General features: G+C 48.7%; 1 protein-coding gene across 1 annotated transcript in view; it reads left to right on the top strand.

The window, feature by feature from the left end:
* Nucleotides 1-615: 615 nt before the first annotated feature.
* Nucleotides 616-15795, top strand: part of LOC122378884 (trafficking kinesin-binding protein 1-like) — a gene marked incomplete at its 3' end in the record, with an annotated part of 48921 nt that continues 33741 nt past the window's right edge. The window contains exons 1-3 of the mRNA XM_043360517.1: nucleotides 616-713; nucleotides 3008-3112; nucleotides 14101-14205. Of these exons, the coding sequence (XP_043216452.1) occupies nucleotides 701-713; nucleotides 3008-3112; nucleotides 14101-14205 (223 nt within the window). The remainder of the gene's footprint in view (nucleotides 714-3007; nucleotides 3113-14100; nucleotides 14206-15795) is intronic.

Genomic DNA, 15795 nt, shown 5'->3' with positions numbered 1-15795 from the left:
TCCAAGGTGAGACCTGTCTCCGGTGACTTATGATGCCATCGTCTTTTCAAGAGAAGATCCACGTTGTGTTTATGGGACGTCTATTGGTTTATTTTCATTGTATTATTTCCTATATATCCTTTCAATATATATTCCTCTGTGCTGCCTCTCCTCAGTCCTCCCGAAAATGGTGATTTTTGACAAACTTATTTTGAGGAGAACGCAAATGTCCTCTTTTAATATCCTTATTTTATACAAGGACCATGTAACAACTTTCGTCATAAGCGGTACTCACAGATTAATTAAAATCACCCGCGTCCTCACTGATCGGTTGTACAACCCTCATCGGTTGTAGCCCGCGCCCCCGCTGACCGCTCGCCTCTCACCGGCTGTCACCCCGAGTCCGTCGTTGCCGTCGGTATAGTTCCCGCTCCGGCCACCTGGCGGCGCTGGTGGCGCTGGCAGTCAGGTGACGGCTCCGTTTATATCCTGACTGGGGTGTCGGACGGCCCTGGTCCCCTCTCCCCTCCCCAGCTGAGGGCGGGCCGTCGACAGCCAGTGTGACCTGAACGGTGCCGCGGGCGGTTCGGGCCGCCGGAGAGCGAGCTGAGGACTGTGCCCGGTGAAGGGGAGCGCCCTCTGGTGCGGGGAGTGGCGATACAGCGGGAAGGAGTTCAGACTGGCGACCGGTGTCGACCCGGGGGATGGCCGGGACGCGGCCATGGCTCAGCCAGGTAGGCCGACAGTGGTAGCCAGAGAGTAGTGACTTGTGTGGGAGGCCAACAAAGGCTTAGCCAGGTAGGCAGACATTGGTGATCGGACAGGGAGGTCAGTTATTACCGGTTTATGGGGTCAGAAGCGCAGTCGGGTGGTTGTGTGTGAGGTCAGTGGCCCAGCCAGGTTGGCAGACGCTGCTAACAGGCAGGGAGAATTTAGTGGTGACCTTCGAGTGGGTCTTTGGTGACGGGTCAGAAGAAGTCAGTGGTGACCGGTATGGCAGGTCAGCGGTGACCGATATTGAGGGTCAGTAGCAAAGTGGTGGCCGGCATTGAGAGTTCAGTGTTGACCGGTATGGTATGCGAGGTCAGTCGTGAGCTGGAGGAGCGGTGTTTGAGGTCAGCGTCGCGGCCATGAAGTCGGCCGGGCACCGGTGACCGGTATTTGATGCCGATAGTTGGCTGGGTTTCTGACAGGGCCGGTCGGCGACGCCAGATTCAGGGTCGTCTATTTCGACCACGGTGAGCCTTGCTGTCCTTGTGGAAAACCCCTGTATAGACCACGGGAGATGTCCTGCCAGCGTCAGAGGGCAATCTCACGGAGTTTGCTACCACATTCCCCCGCTAATCTCTGGCTGGGGTCGTGATGGATGTGTTTGAGGGTCGACTTCTCCCATTAGCTCGGAAGTCTACTCGAGACGACGGAACGGAATGCCAATTCCGAGGACGATACCGCAGACTTGCCGGAAGACACAGCACAGAGCAATCGACGTGGGGCGATTTGCGATTGGCGAGTCGCTATCCTCGTCTGGATGGGTCAGGTCAGCGTCCTCTCCTCGTTCAATTTACGACATCAATCTGTCAGCTATCTATCGCGTCATCTCTCATGCGTTCAATCATCTGCCAGATGACTGGTGAGGTTCTGTCATGTCTCCCATCTGAGGGATCGGCTCGCAGCCCTTCCCCCTCCCTGACTGGTGTTACTGATGTGAGAGTCATGAGCCGGCTTGAGATGCTTTTATTCTGAACTGATGTTCATAAGTAACTCTAACCCCATGCTTGTGTGGTACAAGATAATAATAGAAATATGAGAACACAAGATGAACTAGTAAGCACACGTCGGGCCGTTAATATTTACATACACGAACACTTCGGAATCGATCACCCCACGGTTCCCGTGTCCTGTTTGCCCAGTCCGTAAGGCTGCTGTGCTAGTTAGCAGCCGTGCTATGGCAGGCCGCCACCGCCCGTCACAGGTCCGTCACACACCTGTCGCCACGCGCGTGACGCCATGTCACGCCCGTCACGTGTCACGCGCTGCAGACGATCGTGTCGTGACCCCGAACGGTGCCGGCAGAGGTACCCGTCATGGATCACGAGCGGAACATTTTTCATTTTTATTTGTGTTCTGTCTTGTTTCATTGCAAACAATTTGTTTGTCTTGTCATAGAAAAGGCTGAATATTGTACATATTTTACCACTTCTATGCCGATTGACGAATCTCAAATTCCCTAGTTCTCCTTACCGGCCACTTTCCGGGCTAGCTGTGACTGAGTTCTCTCACATACAAACCCAAGGTAATACCCAGCACCCACACCTCTGCCAGCCTTCTCTGACCTCGGCGGTGTTGGCGGCTGTCCGCTTCTGGCCGCGGACGATGATCAATCTGTCAAAAATGACACCCTACCGACGTGACAGAGCTGGGAGGTGTCAAACCTCACCATTGTCAGATAGGAAGAGTGGAGGTTGTTGTGCGGTCGTGTGTGGAGGTCTCAAATACGATTGGTTTGTTTGTGCACTTCGGTCCCGGATTGGTGGCCAGTGTGAACTATTTTTCTGTCACCGTCCGTATGCGTGGCCTGGTGAAGTTTTCCATCGTCAATCACAGCGTGCGTTACTGCAGCGTGCGTCAAGGAAGTAGAGTTTCGATGAATGCCCAACAGGTGGCACGAGTAGTGAACGCCTGCAGCTAGGCTGTTCCGCAACGCATTCCCAAAAGCGTATGATTTGCGGCTGCGTGAATGGTTTTGTTTGATCTAGTTTAGCGTCAAGTTGTAATATCTTTGCTGCTAAGACATTGATCAATGATTGATGATGCATGCCTGGAACTATGATAAGCAAATTCTTTCATTCTTCTTTCTCGTTCATGGTTGCATCAGAATAGCTTCTTACCAGATTGCTGGAATTTGATAATCCCAGTCGCTGACTTGTCTAAATCCCGGTCACCCTGCTCCAGCTAAAGGAATATCATCATCATATCGAATCGTAATAGCTTATTATCGTATCTAATAACATCGTTTGTCGTTTTTCAGAGCTGTGCAACACTGAAAACATCCCGGAGGTGGAGATCGTCAGCCTGGTGGAGGAGCAGATTCCACGCTACCGACTCCGGGCCGACACTCTCACCGAATTCAAAGGTACGGTATACGGCACTCATTCAGAGTTGTGCGACACACACTCACCGAGTTCAAAGGTACGGTATACGGCACTCACTCAGATGTGTTTCACACTCTCACCGAATTCAAATGTTCTACAAGGTCAAGTCAAGGTAGACACCGAGTGTAATGGTCCGGATTTATTGTTGCCTTTTGAGGAAACAAACACGCTTAGCACTCGATATGCACGAATCGTGCCTGTTCAGTGCTCACGCTTCGCGATGGACAACTCAAGCCGGGTGATCCAGGCAAAGAGTAATCGCTGTTTTCATGGCACTGGATGGTGTGTTATTGAGTTGTTTTGCTACAAGATTTCTGAGCTGGTGAGGTGGTGATGTATCAAGCCTCCCGTTTGTATTGTATGCTGCATAGTTTCGGTTGAAGTGTTTCTGGCAAGCCAGCTCGCACTCCTCCACGAGGTGCACACGTGGACGTGTATCCTCTTTCTCGGCTGCTCGTTAGCCGTACGCCTTTGATGTTAATCGATTCAGTGAGATTGACTTCTGCGGGTATGCTATCCATACTTCTCTGTTGGCGATGAACGACACTCCAGTCCGGGACGTCGAATGGGCCCTGAGTGATGCAATCCCCACAACCACACCAGCTGGGTGGGTGGGACGGTGGGAGGCCACCTGGCCCGGCTCCCAGCGTCCATCCGAAACTTGCCAACGAGGCCGGGGTGGCCCTCTCCCCCTCTCCCTGTCGGTGTTTCACGGGACGCTGCTATCACGCTGCTATCAAATTGCGCGAGCTGACGTCACACTTGTGGTAGTGTTGGAGCAATGGGCCTGTTGATGTTTCCATGGAAACCCAATTTGACACGTGTAAAAGCAGCGTGCTGCTATCACCGGTGAAACAGGGCCCCTGTCTCTGACGGCCCCTCGCCTGACCGTTACACCGGCCACCGCGGCGTGGCGCCTCCCCTGCACGGTGCTGCCACCTGCCTAACATCGTACTGGGATCAGATGGGGCGGGATAGCGTCATATCGTTCTGGGATAAGATGGGATGGGACCAGCGCTACGAACTGGGATCAAATGGGACGGCTCAGCGTTTTGTCGTGTTGGGATCAAATGTGACGGGTTGGGTGGGGAGCAGGTGGGGCGCACATTTGGCAGACACGCGGGAGTGAAAGTGAACGACCAGGCCTGAACGGTGCGAGGTAATAGGGCATTACGGAGTTGTTTTGGTTGGCGCACAGATGTTAGGTTTTCTAACTGAGTGAGGCGAGTCGATAGAGTTCGGAGAATTATTGGGTGGTTTGTTGTCAGAACCATTACCAAGCACGCTGGATCTGAGATGCATGAGTTTTTCCTGACTGATGAAGTTTTCATGCTTTGATTATTATTATTTCATGTTTTTGCTGAAACGGTAATTGCTAGGGTTGCGAGTCTGGAAAGTTAGATTTTCTCCACTTTGCTGCAAAACTAATGGCCGGCATCTTGGGGAGCGAGAGAAGGTTAGAATCAGCTGAGTCTGCAGAATTCAGCTGACTGCTACCGGCCGCTCAGCTGAGTGCTGTCTGCGATCGACCCGTGCATGTCTGAAAGCAGTATGGAGGCTCGGACACATAGCCGTTCTGGGTCCGCCACATTCGGAGCAGTTTCTCAACAAGTAGAGGAATCAATGGAAAAATAATTATACTGCTAAGTGCTAGCACCTTTGTTTTGTTCGTAGAGCTTGTCTCGCTTATTGTTTTGGGGAACCAAATTGGTGTTGAGCATGTTTTTTACTTTCCTAAAGCATACATTTAATGCCCCAAAATTGTATTTTGGTTTGGGTGTCGGAGGGGAATATTCTTTGCTTAAAAGGGGATGAGAGTGGAAAATTGCAGGTCAAATAACGGGCCCAAAAAGGGTGGGAAAGGGACCAAGAGCATACAATGTTTTACAGGTGTATTAGAATGCAGGTCTAGGATGTAAAGCGAACATCCTACGCAAATGTTTTTCTCGGAAAAATGGGAGTGCAAAATTGTTCCTAAAAAGAAATTGGAGATGAGAGTTAAAAATGGGTTTCATTTGGATGTCGTTTCCCGCCCAAATCGACAACTGGATAAATTTAGTCGTAGCGTCGGTCAAACCTTTTCCAATCTTTTACTAATCACTTGATAACTCAATATCATATTACCTTGGCTTTCGTTTGTTGGCCCTGCCCCTATCACTAGTCACCATCGAATTCTTGAAAGTGAACCTCCATCAAGCAGTGGCAGTGTCGGTCAATGGCGACGGCTTCCCATATCAAACTGTAGAAGACCATGCTGAGGTTTGACTTTTCGATCCGGCGCGGCTAGTCCCATACATCAGAGCGACCCCCAGACGGGGTCAGGGCTGAGTGGGACGGACAGGACGGACAGGTCACGTCACCGCCGGCCCAGTTGGCCGCCGCGCAGGTCGTGTCAGGGCTTGGCCGAAATGGAGCTGCCTACGGCCGAGTTATGAATGGACGGCTGTGACCCTCTGGATGAATCTGACAGGCTGTCAGCGATGCCGCCACTGCCACTGCCACTGTCACTGTCTCTGTCTCTGACATCGCCACAGCGTCTTTCACTGCTACCGCTCGCTACCCCCTTTAAATTAAGCTCTCTTACTCTGTGATGTCAATACATTTTTTAACTGATGTATCCTATGAGGTGTTCAGCAGCCAGTTTGCAAACAGAGCTAGAAGATGCAGCACTGTAAAAGTGTGACCTGTTGCTCCAGTACCAGGATATGCGTCCCCCTGTCCATTCGCCAAGGGCGCTCTTCCAGTTCTGCCGGAGTTCTATACCTAGCCTTGGTTCTGCCATAGTGTAATAAATAACACTATGGTTATTTATTACACTTTGGTTCTGCCAAGCTTTGGTATTATTTCTTGTTTACTTCGTTGACTATTTTCTTCCAACTTGAGGTGATATTTCCACTTTTGCACACTTTATCGTGCTTATTTCGGGGTCAGGATTTTTGCCTCGAGTTTTCGTCCTTTGGTCGTCATTTTTGTCGAGCAGCTAAACTATAGTTGGCATGCATGTCTTGCATATTTGATCTAAATCCTATCATTTTTGCTTTTATTTGTTTCGACTCAATTAAATTCAGTGTTCTCGCGCCTGCCATTCCATCCTCCAGTCAGCTCCGCTTCGTCATCTGTCGAATAAAACGGTAAGCCTTAGTTCGTTCGCCGCCCGCAAGATGGAAGGAGCGCTGCGAATGGCGCCCGTCCCAGCCGACGCGGCACGGCGCAGTAGCCGGGCATGCTCCCAGGATCGATCGTCGGTTAGACCGCTGAGCTGGCCATTTGTGCCCCGCCGTGTGTCAGAGAGCGCGAGTTTTAGGCTGTGAGGAGTGGCTCGTCGGACCAGAGCGGTGTTTTAGGCTCCCGAGGCTGTCCCGGCCGGTGAGTGAGGTGAGGGAAGGGTCGGGGGATGGGGCTCGTGTTGATGGCTATCAGCTGATTGCTTGGACAAAGACGCCGGCTATGCCAAGATACCTATAAGAAACAGGTAGGTCCGATGTTTTGAGTAAAGCCCAAGTAAAGCCCTGGTGACGTCACTGACATTTCTTATATGGAGAATTTCGCCCATAAGGAAAATATTTTACATACGAAAATTTGTATTTCATTAGGAAAAAATACATTCTATCAATTTCATCATGAAACTTATATAATTTAATTAAAAAACTTGAAATCCTTTGAGTGCTTGTCCCAGCCCCTGCTATACCTTTGGTCACGTGACTACCATGATAAACTTTGCGTTTTGCAATGTTATGACTTAAACAGAAGCAATAAATGTTACAAGCGTATTATTTATGATGTTTTAGGCAGCAATCGTGTAATAACATCCTTGAATTATATACATTCTGCTTAAAAGAGGTCACGTGATGCTACCAGATTGTGCTCGGACAGCATTTTCTTAAACTTCGATTTTGAGTACTTTTTACCTTCATTGAGTCCTAATAACGGACGTTTTTAGTTATAAAATGAAGCAATGAATCTATTGAGGGCAAAATTTAATCATTTTTGCACTTTCAAGCCGGGCTATCCTGGCATGAACTTCGGCCGGTTTGTGTGTGAAGCCTATGGTGAAGGGAAAACTTCACGCCCGGCTGACGTCACAGACCTCGGCTACCAAATCGTGTCCGGTGGGGGTCGGGCTATGCCGCCGGCGCCGCCTCAGGGCAGCCGGACGGTGTGGTCCTGGGACCGTGCGGTACGGTCGCATGCTGTGGTCTGGGGACATGATGCCGGACTGTGGTCTGAGGACCATGCCGGACGGTATTGCTCTAAGGACCGTGTTGATGGTATGGTATGGTCCAGGGATCGTGGGATGAGGTGTCATCCGTCATAGGACTAGGTTGGCATGCACCTTTGGGGCTGGTCTCGCTCCCCTAAGGTCTGGCAAGCCACTGATATTCACTTTGACCTGGACAGAACAGACTCATACCCAATCCATGGGAAGCGCTTTCTTTCCATCGCACAGTGGGGATTTTTCCGATCTAGCACGTATTTATTCGTAGAGGGCAAACCATAGGTAGAATTGTAGCCAGATTGTGCACAGATGTTGGCTGGTGTTTCCTGGTGAGAATTTTACCTGTAAATGTGCATAATCAACATAGTATAGGGGGTTCAATTGGACCCCCCGCTCAGCCGTTTGGCCCCTGATCAAGCTAGAGCGTCGCGGAAAAGTCAAGCGTGCTGCCTATGACGAAATTAGGCCGAATATATCCAATTTCAAAGTCCAAGGTCATAAGCTGACTTTCCAAGTCAGTTTAATGACCCAACTAAAGTTGGGAAATCGAGACCTCTTGAAACTTCGCAACGTTAGGGTGTTACGGGGTATTTTGGGGTGCTGATCACGAATTTCATGTAAGTTTTGATCACAGACGATGTCTTTATGCATTTAGGCCAGGTCGGGTCAGGTCAGGTTAGATCAACTATTAGGCGTCCTGCCGGTCATCCATAGAAGTGTCACCTACTACTGATAGCTTCGTAACATGGAACGAAGGCACTAGAACTACTTCGTAAATATTCAAATGGCTGCTAAAATCGAAATCAGCACCAAAAACTTCCCTAGAAACAAGTAAAATTCGAAAAAGTGAACCAAGGTCATCAAAAGGTCAATGACCTTGACTTGACCTTCACGTGACCTTGACACCCACCATTATGCATGGCACCAACATCATTTCACATATTTGAACGTTTAAAACCACAAAAAGACTGGAAACCGCGGATAATGTGAGCTGGCATACGCCGAATCGCGATTCCGGCCAAACATGGTCTCGAGAAACATGCCAGAGGTCAAAGGTCAGTTGGGTCAGAGTCATGAAATTTTTAGGTTAGATGTAAAATTGATTATCTCGAGGGTACCGAAAGTTTCGGCGCGATCGGCCGCTTTTTGCGCGAGTAATTTATTTATTTATTTATTTATTTATACATACAACAACATCCACAAGCATCGTGGCTTTTCAGTTGAGGTGATTATGAGGTGATGCGTTAAATACTATGGCAAGGATACGGATAGGATACGGGACGTTGTGATAGGATTGTGCAGGACTGCGAGTGCAGCTGCTGCCCAGTTGGCGCTGCGCACATCTGCAGCCTGGCAAGAAGGTTAAGTATGAGGATATCACCGGGGCCCTAAGAAATGAAAACTTGACGAAAGAAAAGCTGATGAGTGCATGACTTCATGGATCGTGGTCGTAGTCGAGTTTCGTAGAAGTTCACCGATTTGTAAATCTTGCTTCCGTTCCAATGTTTTCTCATTTCTCGATAGCGTCTTGGAGGACACTGGTCTTAATCACATGTCGCTTATCATAGCAGGATAAATCACCAAACGTGTCTTGATACTGCATTATGCATCATCATATCTGTTGGCGCACCAGATACGCTTTTTGCCCGTTAAAATGCACTTTCTAAACTGGTTCGGTTCATTCATTTTCCAGAAGTGTCAATAACAATCACGTGACTTGGAGGCTCGAGACTTGAAAAATCGAACAATAAATTGCGAAAAACCATGGGGTTTTATCCGACCCCTTCCCCCTCCCCCTCCCCACAAGTGCGATGGTTAATAAGGTTACGGTATGTATAATTTACGCTTGTCATCCTATTCCTAATGAATGTGTCTCAGAAAATATGCATCATATAAATCACGAAGTAAAATTATTCGCCTATGTCCGGAACATACCTATATCGTGCTGTTTGCCCTAGCGCTCCTCGAGTGGGGTGTTAAGATACTGTAATGTGAATATTCCGTGTTCAGGCAAGTTTCGGCAGCCAAACTAGGCGTTGTCTTGTGCAGAAGAAAGTGGCGAATTCGAAAGGATATATTTCGGAGTGGAAAAGTGTGGAGAACATTGTTGATTTCCTACATTTATTTAGAATACCATTCCTTCAATATGGTGTCTGTAAGGGTTTTTTTGTAAAGGGCATTTTTGTGACCTTAGTAAGGTTGTGGCATACTTTCTGTTTGCCATTCCATTCCTAATACCGGGAGTTCCTAAATAAACAGTCGTATTTAAAAGCTGTATATTATCAGCATGGAAGGCACGACAAAAACGAATCACTTTCTTACATACACAATAGTCGATGCCATTTCACGTGATACCATCTTCTTTTTGCTGTCTTTTCATTTGCGGCCACAGAGGACGTGTTCCAGATGAGCCCCCTCTCGCTCCACACACAGCTCTGCGCGTCGCCGAGCGGACTCCACCGCAGCCCGGCAGATCTCCGGCCGCACTCGGCGCACCGCGGACGACACGGCCCTCTTGAGGTCATCTGTGGTTCTGGGGTTGCTTTTGTAGACCTGTGACTTCAGGTGACCCCAGAGAAAGAAGTCAAGTGGGGTCAGATCCGGAGAGTGCGGGGGCCAGGTCCGCACCTCTCTGTGGGAGATAACCCGCGAACCGAATCGGTTCCGCAGCCATTCTCGAGTCGCAACGGCCGTGTGCGCCGAGGCTCCGTCTTGTTGGAACTATTGTTGGTCCATCAGCTGCCTGTCTCCACCCAGCCGCCTGTTCAGCGCAGTCCAGAACTTGGCTAGGACTTGCCGGTAGCGCTGAGCGTTGACGGTGACAGACTCCCCAGCGTCGTTCTCAAACCAGAAAGGTCCGATTATGCCACTGCTGCTCATTGCACACCAGGCTGTGCACTTCACACTGTGCAGAGGGGCTTCCGCGACCAAATCGGGTGGCTCCGTCGACCAGAATCGAAAATTCTGGGAGTTCACGCGGCCATCCATATGAAAATGGGCCTCGTCGCTGAACCAGATTCGGTGAAGGAACTCATTGCCCTGCTCGCAATTTCTCAAAAACCAGCCGCTGTAAAGAAGCCGTGACTGTTTGTCGACTTTCGACAGTGCTTGGTGAACGGAGACCTTATACGGGAACAGCTGAACGTCGTTTCTGGCCAAACGGTGAGCGGTGGTTTTGCTACAGCCCAGTTCCTGGCCCAGCCGTCTGAGCGACTTTTGTGGGCTCCTCTGGAGGGCTTCTCGTGCCTTTTGGGCGTTTAGAGGCGTCCTCTTGGTTCTTTTTCGGCCACATTTGCCCTTTTTTACGTTCTCCACACTACCTCTTGCCAAAAACTTCTCAACTTTACTTAAAATGACGGTTCTTGATGGCACTTGGGTCCTTTTTAAGTGTCGCTGTAGCTTACGTTGTGTTGCAACGATTGACTTTGTCTCAAAATAGAAATGTACTATTTTTGTTTTTATGTCTGTACTATGCGGCTGCATGATGGAAAGTGATTGATTTTGGTATGAAATAAAATGGCATTGCACGTGCTATCATCACGTGCAATTTGATTGCTGTGATTTTGTTAGTTGACGCCACTTGAGGCAAAAATAATTCGACTGTTTATTTAGGAACTCCCGGTAAAGGTGCCTTTCAGACGATATGCAACTTTAAGACCTCGCAAGATTAAAACCAACAGGACAGGACAATGAAATTGAGCTATACTTTCGGGCCTTGCTGAGCCCATTGAGTAATCACGCATGAGTGATTACTCAATGACAAATCGACAAGTGCCCTGCACCCTCATATTTTATTTTTTGCTTAAAATTGGTCTAATGGGTTGTGATGGGCGGGGAAGCCAGCTGTGGCAAGGATTTTTTTTCTTCGAACAACGGTTTCCGAGATATAGCCTCGGGCAATTCCTGGATGTCGCGCTGCAGCCCTATGTTTGGCGGCCTATAACTCAAAAACTATTGGTTTTCTACGATAAAAACTTTATATGGTTCAACTCAAAATCAACCAACAAACATTTTGGCTATCTCGGATTTTCAATTTTTGAAAATTTTGATCGCGTGACCTTTTGACCTATTTTTCGAAGAGTGACCTTGATGTTTTCCCCACTGAAAGTTGCAACTTTGTCTGATGACGAATAAAGCCTTATCAATTGTCATTTATATGCGAAAATAAAAAAAGTGGATATCGCCCTGCGTTGACCTCAGGTCAGGTCATTTTTATGACCTGTCCGTTATTACGAGCGGGAGCTACAGCGAGATCTCGAGAATAAAGCAAGATAGCGACAAGCGGTAAACGGTGCAGGGTACAAATGGATAAGGTCTATAATTTTTACTCAGGTCATTTTCAGGTCAGGTCAAAGATGACGTCACAGGAGCAAAAAGGAAGTCAAAATTGCGGCACCACATATATATGAAGTTTTTCTCGAATAACTTTCAAGGTATTCCAGCTAGGAACAAACTAATAGCACCATCGTGATCCTCTCGTCGATCCGCATCGAAACATATGTATGTTGACCTCGAAAGGTCGAAAGGTCAAAAGTTGACCTAAGGTCACGTGACCTAAGGTCAACTTTTGACCTTTCGACCTTTCGAGGTCAACATGCATATGTTTCGATGCGGATCGACGAGAGGATCACGATGGTGCTATTAGTTTGTTCCTAGCTGGGATACCTTGAAAGTTATTCGAGAAAAACTTCATATATATGTGGTGCCGCAATTTTGACTTCCTTTTTGCTCCTGTGACGTCATCTTTGACCTGACCTGAAAATGACCTCAATAAAAATTATAGACCTTATCCTTGTGTACCCTGCACCGTTTACCGCTTGTCGCTATCTTGCTTTATTCTCGAGATCTCGCTGTCGCTCCCGCTCGTCACGTGACCTAAGGTCAACTTTTGACCTTTCGACCTTCCGAGGTCAACATACATATATTTCGATGCGGATCGACGAGAGGATCACGATGGTCCTATTAGTTTGTTCCTAGATGGGATACCTTGAAAGTTATTCTAGAAAAACTTCATATATATGTAGTGCCGCAATTTTGGCTTCCTTTTTGCTCCTGTGACGTCATCTTTGACCTGACCTGAAAATGACCTTAGTAAAAATTATAGACCTTATCCATTTGTACCCTGCACCGTTTACCGCTTGTAGCTATCTTGCTTTATTCTCGAGATCTCGCTGTCGCTCCCGCTCGTAATAATGGACAGGTCATAAAAATGACCTGACCTGAGGTCAACGCAGGGCGATATCCACTTTTTTTATTTTCGCATATGAATGACAATTGATAAGGCTTTAATCGTCATCAGACAAAATTGCAACTTTCAGTGGGGAAAATATCAAGGTCACTCTTCGAAAAATAGGTCAAAAGGTCACGTGATCAAAATTTTCAAAAATTGAAAATCCGAGATAGCCAAAATGTTTGTTGGCTGATTGTGAGTCGAACCATATAAAGTTTTTATCGTAGAAAACCAAGAGTTTCTGAGTTATAGGCCGCCAAACATAGGGCTGCAGCGCGACCTCCAGGAATTGCCCGAGGCTATATCTCGGAAACCGTTGTTCGAAGAAAAAAATCCTTGCCACAGCTGGCTTCCCCGCCCATCACAATCCCTTACACCAGTTTTCAACGAAAAATAAAATATGAGGGTGCAAATTTAATTTTTTATTTGTCGATTTGTCGATGAGTGTGAACTTTGGGCGCATTTTTCCTAGTTTTGCTGTGGACATACAGATAAAACAATGCCATATATGAAAAATTCAGACATTTCTTAGCCCTACTGCCACAACAAATAAACAAAAATCCAAAAAATATTTTTCAAATTAATAGGCGCTAGATCGGAAAAATCCCCACTGTGCATCGGGCCATGAGTCATCGCCAGTGCACCAGGCTGCGGTATGCCGCGGAATGGCAGACGGCCCTGCCGCCTTCGAGGGAGGGACTGTTTACATTCCGTCAGGGCAGTCTGACAGCGGACGGCAGGCTGGGAGCCCTCACAAGGTCAGGCGACCACAGTCTGCACTCAAAGACCGCGCGTGACCGGGCCAGTTTCATTGACGCATCTTCTTGCTCTCGAAGGTGGCGATACCGTCGTGCTAAGGGATGTTTTTACTTTAGAGGGGACTCGACAGTCGACTACTGGCTCGACTGGCACGAGATTGGTGTTTGCTGGAGGTGACCCATACGAGTTGACTCTCATGTGATTTGGCTACTATCTTGAGGCAGTTTTCGTGATGTGACTCTCGTGCGGTGACTCTCGTGACCCGTGCTGAGAGGGCGGTGACTCGTGCTGCGGAGTGATCTGCTGCCCGGGTTTTCCTGTGTCAGTGTTTCTCCCCGCTCAGTATTACGACATCGCGCCGACAGGGTGGTGATGCTGTGAATCACAGCACACTTGTGATGAGCGGCTGTGTTCACTGAGTCGGTGATTCACAAACGAGCAGCTGATGTGACTTCACTTTCGTCGACCGCTTGTCGGCTATCTCCAGTATCCAGGCATTATAACTCATTGTGGAGTTGCATTTTGGAGTTGAGCCGTGAAATTTGATGACGGGGTTGACGAATTTCGAATAAGCTCAGCCTTCAATAGCGATACGCTTTCTGTACAGTTTTGGGCTATCAAATGGTGTGTACGATGCTGATGAATGAACGATGGTGATTTATTGTGGTTATACTCGTATATATAGAACCGTATCGCATATGTGCAGACCTTTTGGCTCGTCACTGAAGACATGCCTTGACACTGATTTTGTTGTGCTGTTTCAGGTTACGAAAACGAGGACTGGTTCATCCCGTTTCCGGTCCTCCGGGAGGAGGAAAAGACAGCCCCTCTCACACCTGAACAGGTGGAAGCCACGCTCGCATATTTCGGTGAGTACCGCTTTTCCGTTTTGTAGGCTCAGCTGTTATCTGCTACCTATATTTTACAGAGATGATCCCGAGCAAGAGAAAATCTTTTGGTTCTCGCCTTGCATTTCAACATACTTTGCAGTTGTTTTGCCTTTTCCATGGTTTTGGATTAGGCGTAATCGTCGTCTGTTCGTCTGTTCATCAATATGCCATAAAAAGTGTTAAGCTATGGAGGTAAGTACGAGCAGTTCAGTTCAGCGGCCGACGGAACTGACTGGGACCGGATTTTCCTCTTCACTGCTCACGACCTCTCATGTCTGCTTGAGATGCATACCATCATCTGGACTCTGTTTATACAGCGCTCGGTTTTCGCGCACCGCTGCACTCGCCGGCAGTGGAGTTCAGTCGACACAGTCAACATATTCACCCGACACAGCTAACATATTTAGTCGACATATTCACTTTTCAGCCACCACAACCGGCATGTTCCTGCCGGGTCATCACAGCACACAATAAACAGGTCGGGTCTTCTCGCTCGGATGATTCGGGTTAGGAGCTGATTGAGGCGTCTGCTGCCGGAGGACTGAGTGGGGGTGAGCTGTTGACAGCTCGCATCAAGATCTCCATGGCCCTCCCTACCCTCGGCTTTATACCAGTCCTTATTCCGCTGTGTCCATCATTTCCTTGACTTTGTGTCCGCTCTAACGTTGGTGTTGTGTCCGCCCGGATCTAGCGGTATGTTGGCCTAGTCCTCGGCTGGTCCGGTATTGATTGTAGGACCGAGCAGCCGTTTATTGAGGACGGTAACTCAATCCCCCGCCGACCGCTCTCTACTGCCAGCCACGGTAGGAGTGGTTAGGGTCTGAAGGATGGTGCTATTCGCCCTGAGCCAGGTTGTTGGAAAGGGGAAATGTTTTGCATTCCGGACATGTTCTCCGAGCGATAGAGGTGGCTAAGCCGAGTGGCATGTCGTCCGGACGTTTCTGTTTTTGTCGTTGCTCGATGCACATCTTGCAATGACGAGTGACCAGCAAAAGTACAGTTCGATGTTTTAGAAGTTTTAGACGTCTCCCCGGAAATAATTTGGGTAGTCTTTTACCGGAACAACTCGCGAGCTATTTGACCTGTGGCGACGGTGGCGCCACCCAAAGGGGCTTATGCCTGTCATCTCCCTGCACCGCTGCGATGATTTCTAGTGAAGCTGGGCGTGCAGGGGTGAAAACACTGTCATCTTCCCGAGCCTCTGCACTGGGGGACAGCTCAGACAGTTCAGATACTGGGGGGACAGCTCGGAGTGCGGGACTGGGCAGAAGAGGCGGTTACCGCTTTCCCGCTTGTGATGGCTCGGGTCGTCCTCTGCCGGCTATGGTTACAGTGGTGCTCAGGGTTCAGCTGTAATCACTCAGACGATCATCCCGGGACTATAACCAGCTCACTCCGGCTCTCCGCTGGCCCTCAACTGGAGCTCAGCGCTTACGTCAGCTTTATGACGGATCCCTCAAACTGCCGTTGGGACCGTTTCGCCCAACTTAAGTCCATCTCTGATCTCTACAGTAAAAATTATCGTGTGTGTGGTGGGATTTGTACACGGTACTGTCTATGAAGTTCTCT

This window comes from Amphibalanus amphitrite, unplaced genomic scaffold, assembly GCF_019059575.1.
Source record: "Amphibalanus amphitrite isolate SeventyFive unplaced genomic scaffold, NRLGWU_Aamphi_draft 000066F_arrow, whole genome shotgun sequence".
In the NCBI taxonomy this organism is placed as follows: domain Eukaryota; kingdom Metazoa; phylum Arthropoda; class Thecostraca; order Balanomorpha; family Balanidae; genus Amphibalanus; species Amphibalanus amphitrite.
Note: the sequence above shows the minus strand (reverse complement) of the source record. Positions and strands in the feature narration are given on the sequence as shown.